General features: G+C 28.9%; 1 protein-coding gene across 1 annotated transcript; it reads right to left on the bottom strand.

The window, feature by feature from the left end:
- Positions 1-7889: 7889 nt before the first annotated feature.
- On the bottom strand, positions 7890-15287 carry LOC101503408 (uncharacterized). Its single transcript, XM_004500955.4, has 17 exons — positions 14489-15287; positions 13125-13441; positions 12917-12994; positions 12571-12791; positions 11877-11969; positions 11618-11701; positions 11121-11231; positions 10277-10382; positions 10120-10182; positions 9891-9944; positions 9731-9788; positions 9445-9521; positions 9151-9221; positions 9008-9068; positions 8881-8940; positions 8694-8756; positions 7890-8350 (listed from the first exon to the last, which is right to left on the bottom strand). The coding sequence occupies exons 1-17, from the start codon at positions 14634-14636 to the stop codon at positions 8213-8215; spliced, it is 1803 nt and encodes a 600-aa protein (XP_004501012.1). The 5' UTR covers positions 14637-15287; the 3' UTR covers positions 7890-8212.
- Between the last annotated feature and the right edge of the window lie 8915 nt (positions 15288-24202).

Here is a 24202-nt window from a genome sequence, read left to right as displayed (position 1 = left end):
ACTTTTGTATTGGCTTAAGGCTTGATTAATGTCTAAGAAATGCAACCAAACACAATGCGGACTTTCCATTAACCAATAAAGTTTATTGTTTAATGTAAAAATTATAAATTCCTTGTCACATCACATGCAAGTATCTTAATTTTAGTGGTATTTTTTTAGGTTAAAGAATTTAAAAAAGGAGGGCGTTTTTATGTAAAATAAAATAAAATGCGGAATGTCCTCATGGAATCTCAATGATAAGTTTCTTCACCCCACCTTAACAAAGTTGAGATGGACATATAAAAGGATCTCCTAATCCCACCAACGAAATATTCATACAAACTTTAAGGAAAACACCAAGGAATTAATTGATTTTTTTGTGGAAAATGCTTAATGTTTTGACATACTAGTACTACTATAACTTACAGATACCTTGTGATTTTCCCTCTAATTCATTGATAATGATTTCATATAGTCCCTTAAAACAATTCCGTACCAAAATAGCATATCTATTAGCATGTGGAGATGTGAATGTTCACGTGCACATGTACCTTGTGCGTCCGTGTAGAAAATTTCACGCTAATGGATCATAGAGAAAACGCACAAAAGTGCTTTAATTTTAATCTTTTGAGCCGTTTCTTTTGTTTCCACTCTCGACAGGTTGCAAAACATTGAAAGTTGTTGAGATACGTGTATGTATCATTCGAGTTAATAAATATATAAAAAGGAAAACACAAATTAACTTAACACTCAAGTAGAGACATTATAGTAGTGCATAGTTTTAAATAGTGGTAGCAACGTGGTTGCATTGCTGCAATTTTTTTATATTTATAAAAGTGGGATGCTATTTATCGCCAAAAATATATCACAAAACCTCCACTAATTATACATTAGGTAGTTACTATATTATTTGGATTTGTTTTAAACCTAACTCGTGATGAGTTTGTGAAGCAATTTGTAAAATATCACGGTCAATGCGGTCTCAATCATAATAATATTGTAGTATAAAATATATTATCCGTGAAAAAATTTTATTCTAAACTTTTATTCATTACTTTATATAAAAAAATTAATTTGTAATACAAAAACATATATATCCTTAAAATAAAGAATAAATCCTAAAAATATTTTAAACTTAATTTCAAATATAAATTATATCTTAGTATAAATGTAGCTATATTATTCTCAGCGGGGTCAATACAAAAGAACACTTTTAACATCAATAAATAAGGCTTTATGTGTAGTTGTCGTCTTCCTGTTTGATTACCAAGAAAACAGTGTCTAATGAACATTTTGGAATGAATAACTTGTTGAGAAGTAATATTGTAGAAGTGGAACCACATTGAGAGAGGCCAACATGCGTGGCTATTTTCTTTGATATTTCCATTTTGCGTACCGAGTATTTTTGTTTTCCTATCTGTTTTGCATTTACATAAAGATATTGTTTTGCATTTATTTGATCTTTTTATTAAATAAACACACTTATCTCTCTTTAATTTTTCTTTTCTTTATTTTTTTTAAACCAAACAATATTTTAAATTTATTTTATATATGTTTCACACGATTCTCCCTTCTTCTTTTCTCTTTCTTTTAAACCAAACAATATCTTAAATCTATTTTATTTCTCATCTATTTTTTTCTTCTCACAACTAAACATACTCTTAAAGTGTGCAACCGAAATAACTCTCCTTAACAAATGGTTTATTTCAGACACATTTAGTAGAAAAGACATCAACAAAAAGTTATATGGCCTAGAATAGGACAACTATTCTCAAACATAATGGAGGCACTTGTGATTTTAAAGTGCAATTGTGATATTTAGGGTTAAACAATTTAGGTTAGAGTTTTAGATTTTAAAATTTTAAATAAAAATATCCTAAAAAAATTCAATTTAATTATAAATATATAACACGAGAAATTAATTATGTATGTCCACTTTACTTAGTTGGTCTAGATTAGATAAGGGTTCTATATCCATCTTGGTTAAAGTTCAAAATTCAGATGCAGCAAAATTAATTTTTTTTTTTAATAAGTCATGTTAATTTTTATTTATTTAAAAGGGTCTCAATATATATAACATTTAAGTCCCTAAACATGTGACGATTCTAGTGATATTGATAACAATTACACTTCGAAATATACAAATCTTTACAAATTGTAACAAAATGTTGATAGCTTCAAACAATGTGGCTTGTAATTATAACTGTGATGACGTGGCAAAAATCTATAAAATTGTTAATTACAACTGCAATTTTGAACCATGCACATCAACTAAATAAATCAATTTGGTTACTTAATACTTTCATAATACTCATTAATTAGTACAGTCACAAAATTGTGTTAATTGATTTGAGAGTTTTTTAGATGTTATAGTTATCTATTTAATTCGTGTGACTTTGGATTATTATTATTTTCAATAAATGATTGAGCTTGTTAACAATGGCAAGGGGTGAGGTGATGCTGATATATTAAGAATCCTTATCATCCACGCATAACTTGAGCCTTGCTTTCTATTTCAGAAGCTTTATGATATCTCCACTACCAATTCAAGTTGGTATTGGGGCCACAAATTTGTTGATTTCTAACCAACCAAACCATGGATTGGTCTCCTTGTATGTAAAAAGAAAAAAGATTCCAGAACCTATATATATGCTAAATTATTTGAATTGAAACAACAACAATAAGAAAAAAAAAAAAAAAAGGGAAAAACTCATATATTTAATCAAACTAATATTGTATGTTACTACCTCCTTAATAAAATATAAACCAAAATAATAACCGAAAAGTTAACGTATTCGATTAAAAATTAAAATTAAATATGTCGAATTTTTAATTGCTTTGCAAGGCATATATATGACATTCCACGTGTAACATTATATAAGTAAAATTTGACATATCATGAAATATAAGTGAAGATTAGTTATTTTTATACGAGTTCGTCAAACATACATACCCTCACAATTAATGACTCGTTTTATTATACAATTAAATGAGATGAATAATAATTTAGATCATAAAGTTAAACTTGTAAATGAGTTTAACAAGAATAAATAATTATCTAAATAAGCGGGTGAGTAATTAATTTTGTACGGATGCAGTAAAAAAATATTTTGTTATTAATAAATATAAAATTTAATAAATATTTATTATCAATATAAATTAATTTTACATTAATACTCAATAAAAATTATTAATTTTTTCATATCATGGTATTATGGATTGAATATAATTATCATACATTTTTATAGATGAAATGATAAAATAAAAAATAAAAAATCACAAACAGACATGAGAATTTGAACTCGAGACCGATAGACAAACTATCAATATGGTATATAAAAATTGGGCTAAATTACATCTGTGGTCCCTTAACTTAATTTCAGATAACGTTTTAGTCCGTTATCTTTTCTTTTTACCCGATTTAGTCCTTTATTCCTAACAATATCAAATAAAGTATGAAAATATGAGTTTATTTGAAGATTTGCGTTACGAATTTGATGAAATTTGTATTATATTGAAGAATATAATTAATTTTGTGAGTTTTGATTGAATTTTTTTTTTGAATTTTTGTATAAAAAGGATAAAATTGTTGAAATTTTAAAATATAAAATATCAAATTGTCACTTAAAATTAAAATAAAGAATCAAGTCGGAAAGAAAAAAAAAAAGATAAAGGACTAAAACATTACCTGAAATTAAGTTAAGGGACTACAAATGTAATTTAGCCTAAAAAATAATGTCATTTTGTCATTTAAAAAGAATGATATCATGTTATACAAATTACGAATCTTGATCATCTATGTTGACTTTGCACCACGAATTAACCAATGATTGGGGTAGTGATAAGTTGTTCTTTCTTTCCCAATATTATTCTTAGGTCCATTTCTTACAAGTTGAAAACATCTATTCTATTTCTGTATGCCTTACCCTTTAATATCTAATTATAGATAGATATGTACACACCCACTCTACTACTCCATACAAGTTTCAATCATTACTTTTTCACATTCGCAAAGTTTTTTGGGGAATATGGATCAACAATACAAGCCAACTTTTAAACCCAAAAGACAAAATTCCAATACGTCGACTCTTTATTTTTCTCACACCAGCGTTGAAAATTAGGTTCAATTTCAACCAGAATTTTGTTTAATTTAAATTCATTAAATTTTGTTTTTTTGAGAAAAATTTAAATTAATTTATGATTCATTTGTTTTTGTTTTTCTAAACTCCTTTGTTCTTAGGAGAAGTAATTACTAGTAATCGGTAGCTCTATAGAAAGAAAAGTAAATTCTAGCAATAAAAACACTAATTCTAATTAAATTTGATTACTATAAGTCGATTCAATCTTAATTGGAATTTATTAATCACTTAAGTCTAATAACTTAGAGTCTATTTGAAGTAATTGTAAGTTCTTGGTTTTAAAATCAATTTCAAAATTAAAATTTGTTCATGTAAAATGGGATTGAGAAGATTTTTACTTAATTTTAAAATGATTTTTGTCTAGAATTCAAAACAAATAAAATGTTTTATAACTCTGATTTTTAATTTTAAAAATATATTTGGTTATAAAATCAGTTTCAAAATTAAATATTTATTCGAGTAAATAAAGTTGAGATTATTATCTTAAAAAGTATTTTATATTTATGTATTTTTGAATCATTATATATGATGTCAAAACTGTTGTGGTTATATATTATTTTTCTATTATAGTTTATGTACTTATTTTATAGTATTTAAAAAAAAATTCAGATTTTATAAATAAGTTTCTGAATTTTTAATTGAATTGGATTCATTCTTCAAAAAATTGAATAAAACTAACTTGCTACACTCTTATTATTTTCTTCTATGTAAAGAGTGCCACCAAACAAAAGAGACATATTAGAATGATAAGAAATTTTGTGATGCAATAAAATTGATCAGGGCCTTATGAAAATTATATGTCACTTAGTTAAAAATTGATTATTTTTTTTTACATAAAATTGCTAAAACCTGCTTGAGTCCAAGAAACCATAAGTCAAAAAACCGACCAAATTACGCTGATTTATACATGTTCAATGATATAACTTATTCGGCACAAGTCGCTTATGTTACTAGTCGTATCTATTATATAGTATGAGTGCTTCAACACGAGCTGCTTATGTCACTAGTTTTCAATTTAAGAATATTGAGATGATTTTTAAAACTATATTATAGATCATATAATTCAACATTATATCTTGAGGTTGAATTCAAGAAGAATTCACGTTTCTATATAAATTTTAAGTTGTGTATCACCTTTGCGAGAAGAAGAAAAATATGCTACCACACAACAGGTGTCATTATCGGCCAAATGGGGTCAAATTCTGCCAGGCTGTTGATTCGGGTTTGACCTCACAATTTGACACGAGAAAATTGCACGAAAGATTCATTACATAAGATGAGATAAAGCTTATCACTCTAGCACCTATTTAAATGGATGCCATTTTTATTCCTTTCAAATGACAAGCATGGCTTGAAGGCCTTCGTTTTGTTCTTTCTGATTACGTGGAATTTTGTACATTTTATCTTTTTTTTAGATAGCATGGAACTTGGTACATTTGGTTTGGACACAAATAAAGACTTTTAATATCTATATATATGTCGGCACACTTTCGATTATATATTTTGATTGATAAAAGCACATTGATATTCAACTATTCACAAACACCGCTACATTATTTTGTAGTTTCGGATGACAGCATGAAATTGTCATCAATGCAAATATGCAAGGAAATTAAACACTCAAATGGACTAAATATAAAATCCTTACTTTATTTAGTAGATAAGAAAAATTGCAATTAGGATAATAACATCTCCGAAGTCTAGAGATAAAATTTTTTAGTTTCAAAAACTATTTTAAAATTAATTTATACTAAATTGAGTCGCGTAATAGATCATTTTTTTTGTTCAAATTGTGCAAAGCTAAGATTGAAAAAACTGCTCATAGTTGTACTAGAACCACTAAAAATCGACAGAACTACGACATTATAGGAAAAGGGAGAAAAGTGCATCCAATTTTGGTGTACTTTTCAAAAGAGTTTGAAACTCGTTTTATAATGATAGAAGCAAACTCATATATGTTTTCTAATCAATGTAGTACTTTAGTATTTATAGAGCTGAAAACAATTCAAATATAAAATTTGTCCAACGTGGGACTTCAACAATTTTTAAACTTACATAACATAATCTATGTTCCAACAATCGTCCACTTGAATTTAAAAAAGTGTTTCTGAAATAGCGTCAAACGCTTCTATAAGATCGTGCATAAACAGATGTGTTTCATGATTTGAACTTTTGCATAATAAGTAAGATTCAGATTCAACAAGAGTGACTCATAATCTTGAACTCTATCTCTAACATCAAACTCACACACAACTTTTTCATATGGTGTATTCTTAAAAGTTGTGCATTAATGATCATGCACGTCTATCCCAATATAGCAAACATCCTAGAAATTATGCCTCAAAATTTCATAGGAAGCAGCCTCACTTCCACATTCACATAGGTGAGTCTATCAAGAGTACTCATGTAGCTAGGTATTCCACTCCACGTGGAATATATATCTTATTAAGAGTTTCTATTATCTCATCTTATCATCGCTTCAATAATCATGTTTCTCTGATTTATAATAACATGTTTATCTCATATCACTTCATGACTTGTTATTATCGATTGAACCTAATTCTTGGGATCTTCAGTCTTTTAGGTCGGATTACCATCATGAATGACTCTATAAGCATGAGTCCCATCATATTGGATGTATTTAGGACTTTCTCTCTAGCTAACTCTTTCGTTAAAGGATCTGCTAAATTCTCATCAGTGCGTACGTAATCCACTATAACAGCTCATTTAGAAAATAACTCTCTAACAATGATGTGCTTACGGTGAATTTGTCGTATTTTACCGCTGTAACAACGATTCTCAATCTTCGCAATAGTCATGGTACTATCATAGTAGATCAACACATTTGTCATATGTTTTTTTTCATAAAGAGATCTCAACTAGCAAGCATCTCAATCAACCTATTTCTTCACTAGCAATAGCTAGTGCTATCATTTCAAACACCATAGTGGATTAAGCCAATATCGTCTGTTCTTTGATTTCCAAGATACAACATCACTAGTTATACTAAAATATAGTCATCAGTTGCTCTGGAGTAATCTGATAAAATGTTCCAATCAACATCATTGTATCCTTCAAGGACAACAGAAAATCTTTGATAATGTAATCCGAGACTTATGGTCCTTTTTAGGTATCTCATGACTCTTTCGATAGTGTGGTAATACTCCATACTAGGTCTACTAGTAAACCTGCACAATAGTCCCACGACGTAGCCCACATTGAGTCTTGTACAGTCAATGGCATACCTGAGGTTGTCAATGATGTTCGCATATTCAATTTGTCTAACACATTCATCAATGTTCTTGAAAAGTTTCACACTTGGATCATATAGTGTGCAAGCATGTTTAAAGTCGAAGAATTTGTATTTCTTTAGAATCTTTTCAATATAATGAAACCGATACAAAGAAATTCTTCTTTTATGACCTAGTAATCTTGATTCCAAGGATTACACTCGCTTCTCTGAGGTTTTTCATATCAAAGTTGTTACACAACAATGATTTCACAATTTTTACACCATGAATGTTTGAATCAAAATATGAGTATATCGTCTACATAGAGATATATGATAGTGCAAATGATATTTTTAAATTTGTAATAAATACATTTGTCTCTTTCAGTCACTTTAAACTCACTCGATATAATCAAGTTATCAAACTTTTCATGCCAATGCTTAAGAGCTCGTTTAAGACCATGCATAAATTTATCTAACTTACATACCTTGTTTTCCTGTCCATGAATCACAAAACCTTTAGGTTGTGAATGAATAAATAATGATGTGTCAAAAGATTAGTGAATATCAATGAAAATTCATTTACAATTTGTTTACTAACTAATCATCTGCAAGTATATTAAATGAACTCAATTTCTGAAATCGCTATTGCACACTAGCACCCCCACATTAGTGGTGGACCAAACTATACACAATTTAATGATAAAATCTAGGTTTTTTTTCCCTTGTAGCAAGTATTTAAAATATCATATGGCACTTTGAATGACTAAAACAAGCTAGAGATGGGGAATGGGAATCAGAAACGCACGACCTATCAGAATCCAACATTCCAAATCCAAAGGGATGCTGCCCCAAATTCCTAAGCTTACATTTGTCGTGGTTCACAAGTCAGAATGCCAAATTCATGCTGCATAAAATCTTCACTGGGTCTGTAATACTTGTCTGGAGAGTGCATGGCCAAGTTAGATACTTGGCTAGTATAAAGGCAGGCAAATCTCTCAACCTGCAGTATGCATTTAAGGCATGTTCATCAAAAGAATCATTTAGTGAGTCCGAATTGACGTTAACATTATGACTCAGGAGTAATGAAGAAAAGCATATGCAACTTTTACAAGTTTCTTCTTGAAATAACCAAGTCTAGGTTTGCTAAAACTTTTGTTTTACACATTGCTGTGATACTCTAAGGTGTATTTTTTAGTATGCTATTCACATAAACCATAGTAAATCTCCCTAACAGCCTCTCTAATAATAATTACAAAGATATCACTATAAGAGCACTTTCCTTTTGGATACAGGTTTGGGAATGGAGCTTCTACTCGTAAACTACCAAAGAAGTCTCATTTTACCTGATGAGCAAAGCGAGAATTCTGATAACCAGTTTTCATAAGCTGTCCCCATGGTTCATGAAACTGCAATTATTTATTAAAATGATCAACAACAATTATACAATTCCCATTGGATATATTGTAACTGTAGTAGACTAGTAAAAAGAGAGATAAAGAAAATGAAAAATACTACGAGTGAACTTTCTACCCTTTGATGTAATTTTCTTTGAGCTTCTTGATGGACTAATCGCATTCTCTCTCTTTCAAGCTGCCAAAAAAAAGGTGCATATCAAGTGTCTGAAATTGGACTTCCATGTGTGACTTAAAAGACAAACCTCCAATTTATAAAGTGCTGAAGATAACTTCTGTTTGGCATCAGCATCTGGGTTCTTGAATCTGAAAAATAGTGCAGTACTTTATAATAATGCAGATGGATAATAAGAAAGGACTTGTATGAGAGGTCCAGAGTTATACTAACTTGAGAGACCACTTCAAATAATGTACTTCATCCTCAATGCGATCACGCTCACTCCTCAAGAACTGAAGCTCCTGCACAAGAATATTCAAGTAAAAATCTTCCTAAATGTGAATTAGCTTGTCAGGTCTTTATTGAGAAGGAGAATAAGAAGAATGTAAAAGCACACATCATCAAAAGATCACTTAAACTCTTTTGTGCATGAATTAAATCCGTCATTTTTTTCTATTTTATTTTAAAGCCAGGCCTTGACATAAAAAATGATTCTAATTAGAGGTAACAAAAGATAATAAGCACCTTTCGGGTGTCCCTTGATTCCCAGAGGAGTTTAACCTCCTTCTCAAGCTCTGGGACTACAAGCATTGTTCTCCATCCTGGTCATTGAGCACATTGCATCACAATCAATTTTAAATTACTTAAAGGAGAATCCACAAATATACTAAATTTGGAAGGAGGAGCTAATATTTGAGTTTCTACTCGTCAAAGATACCAAAGATACCGTAGGTTCATACAAATTTACTGGCAGATAGACTTAGAGTGCAAAATACATTATATAATAGTTTTAAGGATTAATATGATATACCAAGAACCTTTTTGCTACGCAGTATGTCTCCATAAATATGATCCCCCACATACAGAACCTACACATAAAGAATACAGATTTTTACATGAACAACTAACTGTGAACTTCAGTATATATAGCAACAATCTTCAAGTACTCTTATTTCTAAATCAACAACTACCTGTGAACTTGATTCAATGGAAAGCAGTTTATGCAGATGAGCGACATTGCCTCCCTACAACAGATGTTCACACACTGGGTAAATACCGAGATCTTGTAAAAAAAGGTAAATAATGAGATGCTGAACTATAAAACATTTATGGATACCAACTGAGATAACATTAACTTCAAATAGATGAGCATAGTCCTAACCAAAATTAATTTCATGTTATGTAGGATGATGATTGTACCTGGAAAACTTGACAAGCATGACTCTTTGCTTCTGTGAATAACCTTGCCGAGATGTTACCCACCTTTCAATATTTAAAAAAAAAAAAAGATGATAATGACACAAATCTTTATGCAAGATATAAAAGAATGAATGAAATGATGTGCTATTGTGCTAACCTGGGGCATAGGAGAGCCATTATCTGTATTGAGTAGCATTCCAGTCTCAGGCACAACCTCAAATAGGTTGGCACGATTTTCCTCGTGAAAAAATCCTGGCTTTGCACTGTAGGAGGTAGGATAGTGGACTTGAAAAGGTTAGCAAGCAAATCCATAATTGCAGCATTATAGCATGCTATCATAAACCCAAAAGTTAACATTCAAGATAAAAAACACATTACTTGAATGTTTCTTACTCTTTATGTCCCTTAATATAATACTTCTTCACCAAATTGACAGATATTAAGAACAGTTGCTAATTTGGTTAATACTGTTAATAGCAATAAATTTGTCAATAATGTGTACAAGTTTTCCAAAATTGCACTTTTAATTATTAGCCTCATCATTTCACTATCTTACTCTTTGCACTCATCCTCACAAGAGAATTTTTTTTCATCTTTTCCATGTGTAAAATAAATGGTGGCATTTTGTAAAGAAAGAATTAATATGATTTACAATTTGAAAGAAGTCTTTTAAAAAAGAACAAACAAGTTTCAGGAAAGAGTTTATATTTAAAGATGGATGGAGTATAAATTATCAGGTGTATAAAATGAGTGTCACGTGATGTGTCATCAAAGGGAGGAAGACGTGTATTGTAGTCTGACTAAAAAATTGCAAATGCAATTCACTGAACAACACAAGGACTAAGGTAAACGGTTGGAAAGGTCATTGATTCCTTGTAACATAATTTAGGAATGTAAGGGCCAAAAATTAATAATATAGGGTAAAAGTCACATTAAGCAGAATAATGAAGCCAAACAAAACAAATGTAATTGGGGTATAGCTGCCAAGTGAAGAACATGACCTGCCAGTGATAACAACATCAAAGTATTGAAGCCAGTTAAAATTGTTACTGCCAGCAACCATTCTGGATCTACAGAGGAAATTCATGACAGTGTTTGTATAGTCCCATAAGCTGCAAAAGATATATAAAAGTATCAAAAATCCTAGTTAAAATGTCCGTAGACAAGGATACCACCTAGTGTTTTTTGAGATAACCCAACCCATTACAATATTTTCTGTCAAATCAATTTCCTACAAATTTAAATACTTTTTAATTCTTGAAATCTTACAACACCCAGAAACTCATTGTATTCTACTAATTTTGAACATTAAGTATCAAGCACATTACAATTCCGGCTAAGCACTACACTACACATCTGATTTTTTAAAAATAAAAGTGTCAAAATGTCTTTTAAACGTACACATTTGATTGTCCCATCAATCTATAGTAACACCAAGATATTTTCACTACTTACTAATAAAAAAGTTCCTATGTTTACATAGATAATCCATAACTACCTATTTGTCACTAAAAATGTTGCACGTCCAGATTCTCTGAGCATTTCAAGCATAGGCACTATCGCGCTGTCTTCATTGATATACCTGATAGAAAAAATTTAAACAGGACTGACCAATTCGGAATAATTCATAAAGAATTCATGGATGATATATGAAATTTAAAAACACATTTTTCAAAAAGAGAAAGTTATTACACTGGGAGTCTGATACCCATAGCTTGCATAACAATTATTTGTTCATTGTGATTTTGTATTCATACCTTCCAGGATCTTTAGCAACCATTTGCTTCAACGTCCCATCACGGTGGCACAAATCAACTGCAGCTCGAACATCTTTATACATGCGAGCATAACTGGAAAGACAATTTATAAAGAATACATGTATAAATAAATACCACCAAAGCCTTTCCTTTCCACTAGGTCGAGTCGACTACATGGGTTAAATTATGCCATAATAAAGGTTGTGTGTATCTTAATCATATAATGTAGCTATTTATCAGCTGTTGGATCGTTTCTATGCAAATATATATAATGCCCATCCCTCTTATTTTTACAACCAATAATGGTCTTTCCAATTTTTTGAAATAAAAATTAATGGCCTTATGTTAACTATACCACTATCCATTTATTTCACCTGCCTACTTCTCACGAGGCAACAGTTTACAAACAAGATTATCATTTAGCTCCAAGCCCTATTAGCAAGCCGCTGAAGCCAACATTTATGACAGAGTTATATGTTCATACCCATAAAGAAGCCAAATCTGCCTGGAAGGTAATATATATTTCTAAATGACATCAGACTAAATTCCTTTAAAAATGTAATGAAGAATTCCTCCCTTTAAAAAAATAAAAACAATGAATGTCCAAGCCCAATTCCTAGAATCATTTAGTTGATATAAAAAAGCATACCGAATTCTAAAAATGAAAATTCATGCAAGCAAGAATAAGACTCACTCAACGCCCTCTCGAATCTTTCCAGGATAACAATCCTTAAAATCAACCAGTTGAGCAAACAAGTAGGCTTCCGCAAGAGAAAAGAGTGTATCAATTAGAGCATAGTCTGGCTCGTCAAATGAATCGCGTACCAAAGTATTTCCGTAGGTCCCAACTTTATCTTCTTTTGACAACTCCCTAAATCCATGATAGGCTACTTTCACATACTTGTGGCGATCCATCTAAATACATACAGCCAGCAATTCAACAGTCAAACAGAGAAAGTGAAACAAAAAGTTTCCATGCAATCTGCTATGTTTTTCTTGTGGTGAAAGTGATGGAAAGAAAATATGTATCCAGCTTTAACCTTCAAGATATTTCCTCTTTTTTTGTCAAGAACCAAGCCCCTGACCATGTACTTCCAGTTAAAAGACCAATTTAGTAACTGCAGAAGAGATAGAGGTTTTTAGACAAAATATAACGGAATGTAAAATACCTGAAAAGTATAGGCAAATAAATAAAAAATTTAACAAAGTGAATCATGATAAAAGTGATGTAAGACTGATAGGACAAACCTCGCTAGGATATCCCAAATCGTAAACCAGCTTTTTAATTGTGCCTTGATAAGCAAGGGATTCAAAAGTTTCAGGTTTGTATTGTGCCAGAGTATAATCCATGTCAAATCCAACAGCAACAATGTTCTTCATATTCAGTGACCGGTTACAGAATATCTGTTTGCCTATATCAGTTTTAAATCCATGTTCAGGAGAAGATGACCATATACGTGGCTGTTTTCCACTATCATTGCCAGGTATATCCACTGATCTTGGGTCATGTATTCCAGCATCATGGTTCTCGTCCATTGAATATTGAGAATGCAACTGGTTAGTTCCTGATCGATTAAATCCATGGGAAAGAATTACACAATGGTAACAATTAGGAATGACACCGGCATATATAATGACTGCAACATGTAACAGTGAACCCAACATGCTCATATTTTAAGTAAAATTCGATCCAGCTCCACAAATTTTGAAATATAGTACCGAAAAATAGGCAGGATAATACACGAGTCAAAAATCTAGATAAAAGAATGCATTCACTTTCTGGTTTTCTCAACATTGGACATGCTCAACAGAGCCAATCAACTAAACTATTAGTATTCAGTCCAAAAGGCAACAATTAGGACTTTCATTGCAATAAAACTGCTAAGTGTGAATCCCACAGACAAAAACATTCATACATATAATTGAGACCGGTTCAATCTAGTGGAGAGAAATTTGATGATTTGCACGGATTTGACGATGCAACCAACCTATCGCATCTGCAATTGCGGCAGCATTGACTACATTTTACTGCAATAGCAAAGTTCCCAACATAACTGCCGTTTATAGCTGTAACCCCTTTCTTGAAAGAGAATTTTAACACCGCAACTCGGTTTAGTTGTGAATGAACTATAGCACACAATGAACTAGACTATGTACAAACACTAAGAATTCCCCTAGATAGGCGCCAAGAATCATATAAAAATTCAATTTCTTTATTACTAACCCTCTAAGTTATTAGTATTTCACAAATCTCACACTATGAACCGGTTTCGATAAACTAATCCGGAAGTATTTTTTTTAACAAAAATTATAGTGCAAAGCCATCACATACAGATTCTCCGGAAGTATTTACAGAAAATGAAATGTTAAAGAATCTTATAATAACTACCAGTTCTTAAACAGCTTCATGTTGAAACCAAGTACGTCTCTGAAATCAAAAGGACTTTTCCATCGTTAAAGAATTAAAAGCACTTATAAGTTAAGCTATAGCTACCACACTACAGTTGATGAATATTTCACAAAATGAAATGCTTAAGCTATGAAAAAAACTTAGAGCACAAGAAATGAAGTTCAAGCTAAAGCAAAAACAGTAATTAAGAATCAAAACGAACCTGGTGATGCGATGTTGGCGAAGGGGCGAGAAGTTCTAACGGAAATTCCAAAGGCAAAGCAAAGGCGAGAAGATAAAAGAGGTGCTACGAGTTGAGGAGAGAAGTTAGAGAGAGAAAATGAGAATGGCTTCTTCGGAATTCGCATCATGCAGTGATTAAATAGCCTTACAGTTTACACATGCTGATCGAGTGATGATGGTGAAGATTAATGGAAGGGAATCAGATTCTAGCACTGCGAAATTAGCGTTTGAGGCTTAAAAGTAAATGCAGTTTCAACTTGGAAATGCAATTTCACTACTGGCATTAACTGCTTTTTGCCTAATTGTAATTGGAACGTGGTATCATAGCATGTCTTAGGGGGGAAAAAGATTATTCCTATGCTGGAATTGGATTTTGGATGTAATAATAATAATCAATTCATGTTGGGGATGGAATTAATTCTCCTTTTTCCTTAGTATAAGTAGAGCACTCATATTTGTTCCCATCTTTTCCCCAACTATTTTTCTCTATTATGCATTTTCCTTTCACAAATGGTAACAAATACTAGTATTATTCCTTTACAAGAATGGAATAGAGGTTTATATTTCGCAAAATTGCAATGCGAGACGACGGTCGAAGAATAAAGACGGTGTGATGGTTATTTGTGAATTGAGATGAGGAGGGTGAGACACGTGGATAAAAAAAAGGAGGGAACCGTAGAGGTGATTATTGTGCTCGTTTTTGCATTTTTCAGCTGAATTTCTGGTTGTGGCGTGGATAAGTAGTGCCCCGCCACATAATTTTTGGCCTCCCATCAGCACTCATTATTAGTCTCAATCCGCATAATACAAACCGGAATCAGATCACAAGTTTAGCTCACCCATCTCTAAATATATTTCAAAAGTTAGGATATAATAATATATTTTAAGTTTAATTATAATTATAATTTTTTTATTTTTTATAAAATTAATTCTAAATAACATGACATTTTGTACGATGGTAATAAAATTAAAATAAAATATTTTAAAAATTTAGTTTTAAACTTTATAAATTTTTTATATTTTTAATTTAATTAATAAAATATGAATAATTAATATATTTAAATAATTTTACATCATAAAATTGTATTTTAAGTCATTTAAAACAGGTTTTTTTTTTTATCCCCTTTCTGAAGAAAAAAAATACACATATGTCCTCTTTTAAAAATTATATACGCAAATGTCCTCTTTTTTTCTTACTTACAAGTCGCCATTTGGAATGGCGACTTCCTTAAGAAAGCCCAAGTTGCAAATGACGACTTCCCACTTGATTTTAAAAAAAAAAATAAAAAAAAAAATTTCAATTTTTAATAGATAACATCAATATTATATATATAATTAATTAATATAAAAATAAATAAATAGAAATTTTAAATTAAAAAATATTTTTACTAAACCCAAGTTTTAAATGGACATTTTTCAAAAGTTTTTTTTTAAAAAAAATTAATTCAATTTTTATTGAAATAATAAAAGTAATATATATAATCAATATAATTCATAAAAATAGATAAATAAAAATTTTAAATTACGATCAAATTTTAGAAAATTTAAGTTCGAAATGCCGATTTCCCAAAGGTTTTTTTAAAAAAACATTTATTTCAATTTTTATTGAAATAACAAAAATAATATATATATATATATATATATAGATAAATTCATAAATAATATATATAGCAAAAATATATATAAATAATAATATATTAGGATAATTCATAAAAATACATAAATAGCAAATTTAAATTACGATAAAACTACATAAATAGAAATTAGGATAATTGACTAGAGATGGATGTAACATTTGGACAATGTTTTCGAGTATGGCCAGTCAATCGACATAATCCACGTTTTCTCGGTACTTTTTCTTTAACATCCATTTCAGTTCTAATACGGGTACTATTTGGACAACCTTTTTTAATTCTCCACATTTGAGGATTGTGATACAATATTTCACCTTCATATGTGGGCCAATATCCTTCATTATGTATAGGTGGAAACTCTTCTTTGTAGATGTTAAATACATTAACAACCTTGTACACGTAGATATAAGCACTAAATAGTTTTGACAAGCATAAGAACATGCAGCTATGACATGTGAACAAAGAACCTGTATAGCTTGAAATTTTCCACAATCACACCATTTTCTTTGAAGGTTGACTTCAAAATGACCAATTGGTCGCACCTCTCTTGGGTTTACTGTTTCATGCACCATGAAAGAATAATGATTTCGGTCGAATTGCATGACTTGGTGAGTATTAGATTTACCAACTTCACATTTAATCTTGTCCATGCAATCGTCTGTGTATACTCGACCAGAAGCTAATGATGCCTGATGTTGTTGTCCCCTTTCTGCATATAAAACTCCCAATCTATAGTATGTTGATTGTACCAAAGCAGTGATTTGGAGATTGCGTGTACCCTTGAGCACTGCGTTGATGGACTCGGAAACGTTTGTTGTCATGTGTCCCCATCGTCGACCTTGAGAATAAGCCATAGTCCATTGTTCTGGGGGGATATTATCGATCCATCTTAAAGCCTTTGGATTTTCCATCTTGATTTCATTGCGGTAATACTTGAATGATGGCTCATTTAATGCATATCCTGTAAGAAATGATGTAAAAATTATCAAATATGATAAAGTGATAAATGAAAAATATACTAAGAAGAATTAGATCATTACCCATACAAACAAGTTTTATTTGAAGTCTCTTGTCCTTGAACTCTCTCGTGAAATTTTGTGCAATGTGTCGGATGCAGTACACATGTGTTGACGGAGGATCATGTCAACCATTATTTGAATTATTATAAGCATTCTTAATATATTCGTGTCTATCTGAAATCAAACAAATGTCGACTTGAGGTGTTACATACCTTCTTAGATTTTTCAAAAAAAAGCTCCAAGCACCCCCTGACTCACCTTCCACAAGTGCATAAGCAATGAGAATTGTATTTTTGTTTCCATCTTGTGCTACAGTAAGCAAAAGAGTCCCCTTGTACTTTCCGTACAACCAAGTTCCATCCACTGAGACAAATGGTTTACAAAATTTAAACCCAGATATGCACTGAGGGAAAGCCCAGAATAGTAGTTTGAAAATTTGTGACCTCTGTAATAGAGTATTATCAGAATATGCAAGTGATACTTCCATTTCCACAATAGTTCCTGGAAGAAATTTTTGCATAGTCAACAACCACCTTGGAAGGTCATTGTAAGACTTTCCCAGTTCCCATAAATCGTTTTGATAGCTTTGTTCTTTGCCATCCATGCCTTTCTATAGGTGATTGTGTAGTTGTATCGTTCCCGAATATGTGCAATGATCACATTCACTTTAATTGATGGATCAGCTTTTAAAAGCGACTTTATGCTTTCGCATATGATGTTAGAGTCAAGCTTGGTATGATCATGTGACATATAGGAATTTGCGCAATTGTGGGGCCCCTTCAAACGAACGAGATAATCATATTCTTCATGGTCAACCTCTAAATGTTGAATTCAAAGCAAGTTATGAATACATGGTTTAGTTTTGTAAAAATTCTAAACGATTTATTTCTGTAGAAAACCAATTGGTTGATCCTCATGTCAATCCACCCCAACCTCCACCTCAACCTCCACCACAATCTAGCCAACATTTTTTTCACCCTCAACCTCCACCGCAATCTAGCCAACTTTTTTTTCACGCTCAACCTCCACCGCAATCTAGTCAACATTTTGTTCACCCCAAACCTCCACCACAATCTAGCCAATATTTTTTCCAAGAATCAATGTCCAACGCAACACAACGAAATCAATATTATATACCAACACCTTCTGACACTCAACCACCTCCTCATACTTTTACCCACACACCATATCCTCATACTTTTACCCACACACCACATCAATCTTACGGGTTCACGTCAGGGGAACAATTTAATTTTGACAGCCAACAACCACATCAAGAAGACAATCGTCGATTATCATTTGCATCAAGTGAAGAGGAATTGTTGTATAACACGTTCAACACTCGTCATAATACACCCGAGTCCGCTACCCAATTACTGAATAATATGTGTCAACAAAACTTTCAAATTCCAAGCTTTGGGAATGCATATACTCCGTTGAATCAAATATCCAACTGGACTCAAGGTGGAAGTAGTTCTTCTGCAGCACTTTCTCCTAGACATCATCCACAGCAAGAAGACGAAGATCAAGAAGAAGAAGAAGAAGAAGAACAAAAACAACAACAACAAACTCGTGATGTACCAAGGCGTCGCCAAAATCCCGTACGTGTGAAAAAACCTCGACAATGTGGTACTGGAGGCCACCTTCGACATTAATTATCGTAATTTTTGTAAAATTTGTGATATTTTTTATGAATAAATTATGTAATTTAAAGTTTTATCGTAATTTAAATTTGATATTTATGTATTTTTATGAATTTTTATGTATTTTTATGTATTTGTATGTATTTTTATGTATTTTTATGAATTTATATATATAATATTATTTTTGTTATTTCAATAAAAATTGAAAAAAAATTGAAATAATTTTTTTTTAAAAATACCTTTGGGAAATCAACATTTCGAACTTAGACCTCCTAAAATTTTATCGGAATTTAAATTTTCTATAAATCTATTTTTATGAATTATATTAATTATTTATATATTACTTTTGTTATTTCAATAAAAATTGAAATAATTTATAAAAAAAATCTTTGTGAAATCAGAATTTCGAACTTAAATTTTTTAAAATTTTATCATAATTTAAAATTTTTATTTATCTATTTTTATGAATTATATTAATTATATATATTACTTTTATTATTTCAATAAAAATTGAATTATTTTTTTTTTAAAAAAAAACTTTTGAAAAATACCCATTTAAAACATGGGTTTACTAAAAACATTTTTTAATTTAAAATTTTTATTTTTTTATTTTTATATTAATTAATTATATATATAATATTTATGTTATCTATTAAAAATAAAAAAGAAATTGATTTTTTTAAAAAAAAAAAAACAGTGGAAAGTCGCCATTTGAAACTTGGAATTCCTCAAGGAAGTCGCCATTCCAAATGGCGACTTGTAAGTAAGAAAAAAAGAGGACATTTGCGTATATAGTTTTCAAAATAGGGCATATGTATTTCTTTTTTTTTTTTAGAAAGGGGTACTCAAAAAAGAAACCTCTAAAATATGTCAAATTTTATTTCTTTTTAGTTTAAAAACATAAAATAATAATCAAAACTATCGACTTTTAAAATAAAAGATAAATTTTATAAATTAATAATAATAGAATGATCAAAACTACTATTAAATCTATATTTTATTTTATTTTATAAAATTAGACTAAGTTAGAATTTGATTAAAATATGAAAAAATAAATAAATATGGAGAACTCGATAAGTTATCACAGCCGGATTAATTTTTATTCATAAAAAAAAAACATTTATCATCATAGATCACAACCTGGATTTCTGCCATGTGTTTGTAATGTTGATTAAACTAAAATGTTATTTATTTAATTGAACAACAACCATGTTTCTTTTGATAAAAAAGGAGTACCTATGTTTCTCAGGCCAAAATGCATTTTTGTTGAGTAAAAAAATATGCTTTTGTTCTTTTTTTTACTTATATGCATTTTGTTATTTCTCAAAAAAAAAAAATAAAAAAATACACGTTTGTTTATTTGTCTTATTTTTGTTAGTACGGTTTATCAACTTTTAAAAGTTTTAGTTAGACTTATTACATTTAAAAAAAAAATAATGTAGTAATTTCTAATTAAATAGTGTTAAAAAATATTTATACTGATATAAATTTTATGAAATAAAATAGTATTTCAGATAGAAAATCGACCACATTTGTTATAACTTTTTCAAAATAAAAGACTATTTCTAAAAGAAATATATATAAAGGACCTAATTAAAATTTTAAAGTTAAGAGAATAAACAAAAATAAAATCAAATATTTAACTAAACTTATAAAAATTAGCATTTAGATATACATTCTCGTGTTTGTTTTTCAGTTTTGTTATTATGTTAGAGTGTAATCTTTTTTGGTTTTTTATATAATTTTATTTTAATTTGAGTTGTTTGTATATAATAAAATAATTCAATATACGTATAAAGATAAATTATTTGCTATAATAATTGTGTGCATTTTTTAAAATTTTAGTTGTTTGTAAATAGACTAATTCAATATACAGTAAATATAAAATTATTTGCTATAATAATTGTGTGCATATTCAACCGTTTCGGGGACGGCTTTAATTGAAGTGAGAGAATTTACAAAGTTTTAGCAGCTAGTGGTGTGATTATAGTTACACACAAAGGCATAATGAGCCAATGAGGGTTGTAAATTGTGATGACCAATGAGTAACAAAATGAAGGTATAATTGTAACTATAAAAAACTCACGACAACAACAACAATTTTTTTCTGTTTTATTTATTTGATAATTTATTTAATTTTAATTAATAATTTAATTTTTATATCTTAAAATATTAACGATGTAATATTTTTTTTTTATAAAAATTCAAAAAATTTATCATTATTTTCAAACAAAAGTAATCAATCATTTCCAACAAAATCTATATTTTCATTAAATTCATAACTTAAATTTTTAAATAAACTCATATTTTTATCTTTAATAATAATGTCAAATTTATCAAATAAAGAATTGATATTTTAAAATTTAAGTTAAGGATTTGATTTGGAGAATGAAAGAAATAAAAAGGTATTGTTTTAGAAATTTAAGGATCAAATTTCAAAGTGAAAGTTATTTGTTTGGTTGGTTAATTTAATGTTGTCGGAGATACATATTAAGTTTATTTGAAATGTTGAGTTATAGATGTGATGAATATACGAGTTTTTTTAAAATTTATAATAAATTTTTTAAGTTTTGTTTGAAGATGATGGTAAATTTTATGAGTTTATGTAAAAAAATTATAATATTGTTGATATTTTTAAGACATAAATAATGTAATCGTTACTTAACATAAAATAAAATATCAAATCAGAAAGAAAAAAACAAAAAAACAAAAAAACAAAATAATAATAATAATAATAATAATAATAATAATAATAATAATAATAAATGATTAAACTATTATTTAAAATTAAGTTAAAGGTTTGCAATAATATGTTTTTCTTGTAATTTTGTATACGTTAATAAAAATATTTGTTCTATTGTTTTTTAATATTTATCAGTGTCAAATACTTGTTCCGTATTTTTTTAAAGTATTACTAAAACATATTTGTTATGTCATTTTTTAAATATTTCACTTACAAATATTTATCTTGTGTTTTTTGTGCATTATTTATAAATATTTATTCCGTATTTTTATAATATATATTAATAATAAATATTTATTATGTATTTTTTTTATGTATGAGTCATAAATATTTATCACGTGATTTTTTAACAAATACTAGTCTTTTGTTTTTTATACATTAATTATAAATATTTATCCAATTTTTATTTTAATATTTATCTTATATTTTTTATGTATTAATAATAAATATTTGTTTTATAATTTTATATTTATTTATTTGAAAAATATTTTCCCCTATTTTTTTATGCAATAATTATAAATATCTATTTTGTATTTTTTTTCTTACAAATACGTCATTTGTATTTTTTTAAAAGAAATATGTCATTTGCAAAAAGAAATGGTTGTTTCTCAATTCTTAAAGTATTCTACTTTTTCAATTTCCAACTTTTATAAACCACCTCTTTTTCCTTAAAAAAAGTCCATTTTCTTTAATAAATGAAATTGTCATTTTTACCATTCATATTAATACAATGGTTAAAATTGAAAAGAATAATATTAATTTTTTGACAATATTTTACTTTCCTACCTTGGTAGTTGAATACAAACTCAAAATTTTACTCCGTGAAAATATTTGACTTGCCCAAATTATAATTATATTGTCTTTATGCACTTTATTAAAACTTAATGTCTAGATACATGCTATAGCTATAATATAAAAAACGTATGAGATAAGACCCAAAGAAAAAGTATGAGAATAATCGATCTAAATGGTTTTTTAATTTACCGTTTGTTAAAAATTTTAAAAAGTAATTTTAATTTTATATTTTAAAAAATAATTTTATGATAACTTATATAAAAATAGTAGATGCTGGTTTATGATTATTTGTTACCAATTAAAAAACTAATTTTAATATTTAATAATTTATATATTTATTATTATAATTTTTAATATGATAAAAATCACATTTTTTTAATGTATCTTTTAAAATAGTTTTTTATATTAATTATTTTTTAAAATTTCATTATTTAAAAAAATTGTAGTAAATAGATGAAATACTAAAAAAATGATATTTTAAAATAAACTATTTAAATTAATTTTTTATTTGAAACTTTAATTTTAAAATTATTTTTTAAAAATATTATGATAAAATATAATAAAAATTATTTTTAAAAAAAAATAAACAACTGGACCCAGTATCAGAATATCAAAGAAAGTATGAGAATAATCATTATAAATAAATGTTAGAATATCAACAATCATGTTGGCTTGACATCTGGAAAATTCAACATAATAGCTTTCAAAAGAGATGGATGATAATCTCCTTACATTATTGGATAATAGCTCCAAATTTTGTTGTCTTTGTCCTTGTATGCTTCAAATCATATACACAAGCTTCAAATCCAAGTCAAAAACTTCTCCAACTAAAGTAATTCCTGCAATGGCCTTCAAACGATCATATTTTCACCACTCAAACCTCAAGAAAGGACTTAATCTAGAGTATTTTTTTGCACCTGTTAAAAACTTATCTGTTAAACAAATACCTATTCACACATAACTTTGTGAAAGAGAAAAAAATGCGTTCGCACATTGAGTAGTTAGTCGTGAGATGTCCTACAATTTATTTGAGGCAAGTATGAAAAAGACTTATTCACAATCCACAATTTTCAGTTGGTGGGTGATCTTTATCTTTCCATACCTTATAATTCTTACCCCGCCTAAGATTCCATAGAGTAACATATAATGATTGAGAATCAACTTTAGAGAGTTGAGAGACCACATAAAAGAGCATGTCTTTGAAATCGATTATCTCATGTTGCTTATGATCACTCAAGCCCTATAAATTGACTCATCTCCAACATGACACATTTTTTCTGCACTGAGAGAACATATGACATTTATATTCTTCGTACACTTCACACCAAGGGCACATCCATGAGCAATGAACTCTGCAAGAGTATATATTTTTATTCTTTGCATGTCAATTTTTACAAATTTTTAGTCTTTTCGTAAGAAAAATATTTTGATATTTTTCTATGTGCTTTCGTTGGTTGAGTATTTTTTATTTGAAAGAATAAATGTTACTTTGTGTCATTGCTACTTAATTTGGCGATACATGTCGAACAATTACACTAACTTATTTTCTAGTAAAGTACGTTGAATAGTTAGAAAATATTAAATATTATATTTGTTAAGTCAAGTTCTTCTCCTTACTTTAAAATGAACAATAAAACTACATTAGAAGGTTAAATCTTCTAACTTATATATTTCAAACTTTGATCCATTCCTTCTTACTACAATTAAGATTTTTTGAAATATGTATATTATCTTAAGATTTCAATAAATCGGTAAGACATTGTCAAATAATTATGCATTTGATTTCTTCGTGCCATAGAACATCTATCTTTGATTTTATTTGACAAATTTTCACAAAATATTTGATATTTATAATTTCTA

Source organism: Cicer arietinum, chromosome 5, assembly GCF_000331145.2.
Source record: "Cicer arietinum cultivar CDC Frontier isolate Library 1 chromosome 5, Cicar.CDCFrontier_v2.0, whole genome shotgun sequence".
In the NCBI taxonomy this organism is placed as follows: Eukaryota; Viridiplantae; Streptophyta; class Magnoliopsida; order Fabales; family Fabaceae; genus Cicer; species Cicer arietinum.
Note: the sequence above shows the minus strand (reverse complement) of the source record. Positions and strands in the feature narration are given on the sequence as shown.